This window comes from Sceloporus undulatus, chromosome 3, assembly GCF_019175285.1.
Source record: "Sceloporus undulatus isolate JIND9_A2432 ecotype Alabama chromosome 3, SceUnd_v1.1, whole genome shotgun sequence".
NCBI lineage: Eukaryota > Metazoa > Chordata > Lepidosauria > Squamata > Phrynosomatidae > Sceloporus > Sceloporus undulatus.
The window spans coordinates 112,841,641-112,851,102 of record NC_056524.1 but is presented as its reverse complement, the minus strand read 5'-3'; the positions used below and the strand labels follow the sequence as shown (position 1 = coordinate 112,851,102).

General features: G+C 38.4%; 1 protein-coding gene across 6 annotated transcripts in view; it reads right to left on the bottom strand.

The window, feature by feature from the left end:
• Positions 1-640: 640 nt before the first annotated feature.
• Positions 641-9,462, bottom strand: part of NALCN (sodium leak channel, non-selective) — a 280,042-nt gene continuing 271,220 nt past the window's right edge. For all 6 annotated transcript variants that reach the window (XM_042460454.1, XM_042460452.1, XM_042460455.1 and 3 more), the window contains 3 exons: positions 7,407-7,553; positions 5,307-5,424; positions 641-3,540 (listed from right to left, as the gene is read on the bottom strand). In XM_042460454.1, coding sequence (XP_042316388.1) covers positions 3,347-3,540; positions 5,307-5,424; positions 7,407-7,553 — 459 coding nt within the window. In that variant the 3' untranslated portion in view covers positions 641-3,346. The remainder of the gene's footprint in view (positions 3,541-5,306; positions 5,425-7,406; positions 7,554-9,462) is intronic.

Here is a 9,462-nt window from a genome sequence, read left to right as displayed (position 1 = left end):
AACTTTGGCTACTTCAAGGATGTAGTCAAGGGGGGGGGTCCTTGGGGTCTGGACCCCCCCCCTTCCATTAGAAAAATGAATGGTGCTTGCTGCTGTGCCGCCGTGCCCAAGCCCCATTATAATGGTGGCACTTAGTCTGGACCTCCCCACCTTTCCTAAAACCCTGTCTACATCCCTGGCTACTTACTTGTGCTCTAGTTGTGATATTTCATTATCAGCAGAATAAAAGTTAATAATGAATGCACAGCACTACCAAGTGCCCTTTCACGCTAGATGCTACAGAATGTTATCAAGTGGAATTATATTCCACTTGAACTGCTCTGGCTAAATCCTGGGGCTTGTAGTTTTGGGAGGCACCCAAATTCTTTGGCAAAGAATTCAAAATGCCCTTCTGTAAACTGCAAATGTCAGGATTCCATAGGATGCAGTCATAGCAGTTAAAATGGATTTATAGCGCTTTAATTGTCTAATGTGAAAGCACACAAAGACATGCAAAATACATGGTTCATTTCTTGGTGTGGTCAATAAACAGAGCCCTCCTTCTGACCACCATCTTGAGGGGGAGAGCGGCCTGTTATGTTTTATTTTGACTTTGGATATTGTATTGTACTTCCTATTGTACACCGCTTTGATCTAATTTGGAAAAGCGGTATATAAATAAACATTATTATTATTATTATTATTATTATTATTATTAGTACTATCCTCTTACATCCTTCTGGGAATTTTAATCTTAAGAGTAAGAAATTGTATTAAACTCAGTGCAAACTCAAGAGAACATTTACACAGGTTTGGGCCCTGGTCTGAGGCAGAATGGAGGTCATCCCTAAATGGACCACAAGCTGCTGGTGCCTTTACTCGCCCATTTGGTAAGGATTTCATGAGTGTGCATTGTGTATGTGACAGTAAACAGAGGTAGTAAACAGAGGCTTTTAATAACCTTTTTGTAAGTTAATTTGGCAAATACTGTATAAAACTATTGACAGGACAATAGCTGCTTTGACTTTTGGGAGGACAGGTCAAACAAAATACCTTTTGGTAGGTACATTTGAGATTGCTCAATTCCAGCTTAGCTGTTGTAGTAAGCCAGTACTTGGGAACAAGTTTCCCTCTGGCTTTCCTTTAAGGCTCTTGATATCTTTAACTCTGCCCTCCAGCAAATCTTTCAAGTGCATTTCTCTGTAGTACTCTGATGCATTTTGAAGTTTGTTTGATGCCTGTGAGATCCTAGATGTTTCTTTGCTGTCACTCCCTACATAGACTTTATATTTATCAGGGGGAAATGAATGTTAAAACTGTTTATTGTTTCTCTAATACATTGTACTCCCTGCCATCCTGAACAACAGTTTGTATCACACATTTATAAAAAATAAAATGAAATGTTAGCATTATGTGATTAATACACTACAAAAATATAACACAGTGATAACCTTTTACACAGTGAATTACCTTAACGATGAAGATGTCTAATCACTTTAGTAATAGTTGCCCATTTTCAGAAAGGGAGATCAGGCACAAAATCAGGTATCTGTACATAGATTCCCTTTCTAGAACTGCTCCAGTTGCAGAAAGGATATTGGACTTCACATAAAACATCCAAGGACTGCATCCATGATGGCCATTTCTATATCACACATATCCTTTAAAACAGCCATTATGCTCAGCAAAAACATGTTTAGAAGGAGCTATACGGAAGGGTGAAGGAAATAAATTCTGGGTTTTGAGTCCTCTTGTCCCAACAATAATGTGATTGCTATGAGCAGAGATGAGACTGTAAAGTCCATTCAGCAAGTAGATGAGCAATGGTTAAATGCTTTACATTAATAATTAAATATGAATTTTAAATCCAAATTAAATCTTTTTCTGATTTTATTTTAAAACAAGATACCTAACATTGGCTATAAAAAAAGGAAGGCAAATATTTGCAAGTCCATAATCTGTATATTAAAAAAGGACTTTCAGTTAGAATGAATTGCTTGCTGACCAACAGGTACAGTAATTCATAAGTAGTAACCATTGATGAGGCAGAAGAAGGAAAAGGGGAGATAAGCAATTGTACTGTTTTGGTACTTTGTGCAACAGTTATTTTTAGGCAAATAATGTGATGACTGGGACAGAAGATATCATAGTGCCTGTGAATGTGTACAAATCAATTCTATTAAACCTCTTAAATATATTTCTTAAGAACACATATGTTGGCTTGTTTTTGTCCACTTGTTATTGTTGTGTGCCTTCAAGTCATTTCTGACTTATGGTAACTCTAAGGTGAACCTATCATGGTGTTTTCTTGGCAAGATTTATTCAGAGGGGGTTTGCCTTTCCTCTAAGGCTGAGAGAGTGTTACTTGCCCATGATCACCCAATGGGTTTCCATGGCTAAGTGGGGATTTTAACTCTAGTCTTCAGCGTCATAGACCAATGACATGCTGGCTCTATTTGCCCAATAAGATCATTCTTCCAGCTTTGTCAGTGGATTGCAAACAACTTTAAAAAAATAATGTGGCATGGTGGAATTAACATAAAAAATTAAAACAACAAACTGACATTTATAAACAAGAACATATATAAATCCCATGTGACATAAACCATGTGCAAATCTTGTCTGTCTAAACTGGAGTGAGAATCATATAGCCTTCCAGATGTTACTGAAGTGCCACTTCTAGTACTTTTAACCATTAGCTAGTCTGCCTGGGACTTTTGGAAGTTGAACTCAAACAACATCTGGCAGGCTGCACAACTCTGATTTTATCTAAACTGAAATCTTCAAGCTACTGAAACCCTTACCTTGGCAACATTTCCATATAAATATTTTATTTGGGTTAGTTTCCTTTCCACGGAAACATTTCTCTAAAGCACTATAAATAAATTTCTCCTGACTTGTCCATGTTTTTAGAAGTGTTGACAAGTGTGACTTAACCATCACATGCCAGGTTTTTCAACATCGGTCGATTGGCAGCTTTGGAGTTTACCAGTTTTTATCAATAAACATCAGACTGCTTTCCAAGGTCCCTGAAATTTAAAACAGTAGCTTGAGAATATGACACAGAGAGGCTGCAGAAAGATAGAGGTTGGTCTCATGATTCTTGAGACAGAGGCAGCAAGCTCTCTTCTTTTCATGAACTTTGTAATCATTTGCTGTTTTCCAGTACATTAACCAGCATTGTCGTACAAATCAGGTTCAGTAATAATTAGTAGCTGCTTTTTCCTGTCAAGTTGAAGCACACTCATCAGTTCAAAGGCTTATTCTTATTATAAATGGTCTGCCAGTTACTACCTCACTTTAAAAACCAAGATAAATAGATTTCATTCTCAAGTTGTGTTGCATTAAACGGCATCTTTCTCAACCATCAGATCTCAAGCAAGTCTTCTCCACTCTCATCACTCTCGACAGTGAGTTGCCTTGTCCACCATTTCTTGACTTCTGATCCACAAGAAGCCGTATCTGACATGGGATTCATCTTGCACACAACAGACTTCATAGTTGTTCGGCTGCCAAACCGTAAATTGACTGAAGACACCGAGTGGCTTATTGGCTTTGGGGCTAAGATATTAAATAGAAAACATTTTAATACTGCAAACATGTTCCATTCAGGCTCAGCAATCTTGTGGGGCCAGTGGTGGAGGGAATGCATGGCAGAGGAACTGTTGCTTTCTAAGTCCTGCCAATTCTCACTAGCTATGATGGATAGTTTAAGGCTGGCTGGGTGGGGGAGATGCAGTTTTCCTTCCCAGTTGTTCTGTTTTGTATTTTTGTTTTCCACTTCTCACAACATGAATGGGAAGATCCTTTCCCTATTGCAGCTGGCAATAACTTTATGCCTATGGAGATTTCATATGCAGTAAATGTATGCCTATGGAGACCTACAGAACTACTCAAGGGATATAGGAATGCTGCTCTCATGATCTCATCTCTCTCACTCTATAATTGTTGTTGTTGTGCATTCAAGTCACTTCCAACTTAAGTCAATCCTATTTAGTGAGGGTGATTTCACATGAACTCCAAGGCCTGTAAGACTCTCAAATGCATTGTGCTTTAAATGCTTTAACACAGTTAACATACAATATAAAAAGAGAACATTTTCTAAAAATATAATGGATATTATGCCTATATAATAGTATGCATATACATGTACATTAATTATATGCTTATGTTTGCAGTTAAGCGTATGGATATATGTATTTGTGTGTGTGCTGCATATGTTTTACACTTAACAAACAGAAAAAGTTAAAAGCATCCACTACACTTTCACATCTGTGAAAAATGTTTTAAGACTAACTTAGGAATTGTCCATATGGGCCAAATAAAACAACCTCTCCTTGTCATCTAGAGCAGTCTGGATGATACAGGGCTCAATCCCTGGTTCTGGTACAAATGGTTTGGATGTACAGCCACTTCAGCACTGAACCTGAGGTATACCTCCCACTATAACAGTTTAAAATAAATCACCTTTTGCTCTGGATCTTCTCCAAAGATCTGGAGACCTCCATTGCAGTGCTGGGTGGTTGTTTTCAATGTGTTGCCACCACTGGTGTGTTGCTTACTCTGAGGCCAGAATAAGGCTCTCAGCCATGCAATCAATGCTGGGTGCCTTGTTCTGACCTCAGAGTGAGTGAACCGGGTCACCAACACAGGTACAAAGCTGCCTGGTATAGAAATGGAGGGCCCAAGATAATGGGGGGGGGACATAAGGGCCGCTTCAGGGTTGCTCCTGGAGTATTCTAGCCTGTGTGGACCCGGCCTTTGTCTATTTAAACATCTCAAAAATGCTATCTGGGTTTTATTGGCACCCTTAAAACCACGACCAAGATTCTATTTGACTGCTTGTGGAGTCCAAATCAATCTTCGCCTGTTGGCCAGAGTACTTACACTGATGGTCCAGAGAAGTGATAGTTCCTCCTCTTTCCTTGGCAATTTGTGCAACTCCACTCTCAGCCACTGATTGCCTGTGGGAGTATGCGTGGTAACTTTTGGATAGGCAGGAAAGAAGGAGCCACTTTTGCCCTTATCCAAGGCACACCTTCACAGTCAGTCAGGGCCAGGAGGGGCAGAGTTGCAGGTTGGAGTTGTCTGGCTGCTATTGTAAAGCTGCTTAAAGTGTTCTTGCACAACTCTGAAGAAGGTACTTATGCTGGCAGGATGGAGCAGAACAGGAGAGGAGTATGTGTTTATCTCCAGTTTCTTTGGGATGAATGATCTCACATCCTTTTGATGAATTTCAGAATTATATCATTAGATAAGATTTCTGGGTTTAATTTCCCAAGTCCACTGGCACTCATTTTGTAGATCTGATCACAGTTTTCACCTACCTGATGGCAAACGCCATTGTCCAAACTTTCGTTGAGGTTTACCAGCTTCAGTAGAGTCTTGCCTATATCCACCTCTGTCAGAAAGTGTTGGACTAAGAAGTTGCTGTTGACTACTTGTCTGAAGACAGCAAGAGAGAGAGAGAGAGAGAGATTGAGCATACAATATATTGACATACTTTTAAGACCATAATATTCAGTACTAGAAAAACAAGCATGTGTTTTTATTCTTGGTGTTGATTGTGATTCACTACAATCATCCCTCCCTGTTTGCGGGCTTCCCGTTTGGGATTTTAAGCTTCTGCGGACTGCAAGCCAGGAGGGACAAAATGGCATGGTGTGCACGCAGGGCCGTGTGCGGGAGCACACCGCCATTATAGTCAATGGGGCTTGAATATCCACATTTTTTTTTTATTTCACAGGGGTGTGTGTGTCTGGAATGGATCCCCCACGAACGGAGAGGGACGACTGTGTAACTATTATGTTAATTAAATCTAGAAAAATTTGGGATAATTAATCTCAACACACAAAAGATCTGAATTTCAGTCATTCACATACTCATCATATCAGGATGATGAAATAAAGGTTGATTAAATCTGAAGGCAGTCATAGCAGTACCACAAACACTATAAATCCAAATGTCCTTATTATAGTAATACAAGTATGCCTCAAAACTTCTGACAAAGATGCTCCTTTTTACAAAGTTCTTCTCTGCCCACTCAGTCCCCCTTTCCTCCCCACCCCCTATCTATTGGAAGGATGGTGAAAGATATATGAAGAAACACAGACTTTGGTAGCTGGTTACAACAATATATCTACAGTAGACTATGCTATAAAGCTTGAGCTGGGAAACAACAAGATTGTGCTCCAGCCAATCCTACTGTAGTCATGTGTGCTTGCATGTGGCAGGCAAGATAAACAGCAGCTGCCTTCAGAATTCTTTACTGTGCAGGTGTGAGCAGCAAAACAGGGAGAAAGGGGGAAATCTGATAAGCCTGCCTCACAAGCTAACCCTGCAACATGTTAAAGAAGAACAGATCTATAAATCTGGCCACAATAATGGAAATCATAGGAAAAGTGGGAGCTGGTGAAAGAAAAGTGTCATCCTTGGATGCCATGTGGAAAAAGCCTTTAAGTGGGCTGTATAAAATGTTTTGATTGCTTATGTAAAGTTTACTTGAGTTGACTGTTTCATTCCACATGCACATATTATTTATTTTGAATTAACAGTTGCACTGCTTTTTTTTTTGTGGTGTAGGAACATATTCCTATTCTTTCCATGCTACTTCTGCTTCCCTCTGATTGACATTTTTTTGTCAAAAAAGTAGTGCCTAGGAACACTTCCTTTGTTAAATGAAATATGTCTCTACCTTTATTTAGGACAGCAAAAAAGGCATAAATATCTCAGTGCTAACTTCTGAAAGTAAACTTTATTCACTTAAAAAAACATGCAGGGTTGGAGTGAAACGTGGTGAGTGATATTAGAATCAGTAGCCAACTTGTCTTCAGGCAAGATAAGGAAGAATAGATTAGCCCTGGCATGAATCACCTCCATTGGCCCCAGACCTTCCAGGTACAAGAAAAACAATTTTAAAAAAGCAGGAAAATGTAGTTCTCCTTTGCAGAGCACAAAAGACCCCCTTGAAACCAGAGGACTGTCTTTATAACAGAGTATAGCATAATATGGGCTGCTGAATTGTTTTATTTTCTAGATCACTGGAAGTATAAGAAAGTAAACCAAAAAAGTGAATCAAAATTCAGGAAAGAAAATAAGGCAAGATAACTCTACGCTTCCAGTCCACTTGGCTAAGGTCACCAGGACAACATATTTCACACTATAGCACTTGAAGAAAAGATAAGGCATCTTCCCCTTTTGGCATATACTGTACTTTGGATTGTATGTGGGGGTGGGTGGGTGGGTGGACTTCACTGCCAAAAATGTCTAGGTCAAGTTCTAGAATGTTCTGAAGATTCTACACAAAGCCACATGTTTTCCCACACTGTATGCCTCCACACAAATTATGGATAGTGATTTATCTTAACCTTTCCAAATGACAGGCTTAGGCCCACATTTTAAGAATACAATCTTGAACAAAACTATACCTCAGGTTGTGCATTATCCTGGTTGTTAGCATTCATTTCATCACTTGGTTGCGTTGTTTCGATGCTTGGTGGATTTAGGAAACGACTAAGCTCTTGTTGTTGACTCTCTCTGAGACTGTGGATAATGCTGCATGATTGTTGTTGTTTCTATAAAAATACAATAGAACATGCAATGTATACACAATATAGTAATTTATATTTTTATTTAATAGCACTCTGCTCTCTCTTTCTCTCTCTCTCTTTTTTTTAACTTAAAAGTACTGTTCTAAACTGGAGATGTGCTCCTGTTTGCTTTGTTCTTCATTCCCCCTTTAGTCTGCAACGGTTGATGTTTTCCTGCTCAGTCATATAACATTTCATTTTATTTCAATCTGCCTTCTGAAAATATTCAAATACACATTTAAATGAAAATGGTCAGTTAGTAGGAAATAGCTTTTATAAAGCTCACCCAGAGGCTACTGAATTAAATTGGTTTCACTTATTTTTAAATTAGACACTAGATAAGATTAACAAAATGATAATGAAGACTTCCTTAGAAAACTATCAACTGTGACTTTCATATCATGCTGCTTTTATGTTTCAATGACATTGTTGCCAAAAAGGATGCAAAAATGACATACCAGAATCATAAACATCTTCTATTTTAGCTAGAAATATTAAGTTTGCTGCAGCTATGTGCCATATAGTATTACTATACAACCCAAATCAAGATAATTTTTGAGGAAGGTAAATCTATTTATTTGTTCATTACATTTATTTTTTGCTTCTCCTCCCCCAATGAATTATATGGTTGAATGGAGGTTTGAACCTATGTCGCCCTAGTTCTAACCACTGCCCTCATTTCCAGCTTCCGTGAATCCAAATGTAGAACAACACTCTATTCCACTCATAACTGGGTAGTCTGTTCATAGGTATATAAAATTATGCACTGGTGCTAAGAAACCACTTTACTGAACTACACAGATATGTAACAGGATGCCAGCAAGAGTGCCTGATGTGCATTGGTGCCCACTGTACAGTAGAACCGATGTGATGCACATTGGCTCTGTTGTGCATTGATCCCATTATGCATCTAACACTTTGCTGGCTCTGCTACGTAGCCATGTAACAACAACCTGCTATTGAACATGAATTGAATTGCCACAGATGTAAATCCACTTGCAAAGATGTAAGTCCCTAACAGGATTCCAGCTACTGTCTTCTGCACAATGTTTTTGTATAAGCATTTTTTTTGCAAAAACTGCTGAAATGTGAAAACTCATAAAAATGTGCATCTTATAATGTACAAATGCATCTTGTAATCTTCACAGTGCAGGAGAAAGCTTTTTGAAATTATTCACCACATCTACATCTGAAAATGAAACATGCAAATACCTTAAAGATGCTGCCATTTATTATCTTCCTTCAAATCTCTAACTAGAACCCACTTTTTCCATGAAGATTTTCACATACATTTCAGCCACTCCCCCCCCCCCCCCCCCAAAAAAAATACAAATGAAGACAGAGTATATGTTTTGAGATTTTAGTTATTTTTAGTAACAGGTGAACATTCTTCATAGGAATTTTTAACCAGCTGAAGCCATTCTAAGCTTTCTTGGGAATTTTGTGAGCATTTCACTAAGCTCAGAGAAATCTAAGCATAGTCTGCCATAATCATCTCTATAGTGCTTGTCTGTTTTCTTCATTCTTCTGCTTTCCCATGATTTTCTAAGTTCATCAAGTTGTAAAAGTGGTGTGAGGAAAGATTACAAGGAAAGAATATGGATAATGGCTCATCCTAAGTTTCTAGGATTCTTGTTCCATCACATCATGGAGTTCCTCTAAGTTCATGTTTAAGCTAACTGTTGTATATTAAAAATTTACTTGTTTTTTATTACCATTGTGTCTGTTTCATTTAATTTTTAAATTGTTATTTATTTATTGAATTTGAATTATTGAACTGAACCCACTGATCAGCAAGGCCACATGCCTAGAACAGGAGGCACCTTGAAGCAAATGGCTATGTTGATTAGTGGGTTCAGTGTGATAGTGACCAAATTTCATTATTAATTCTTAA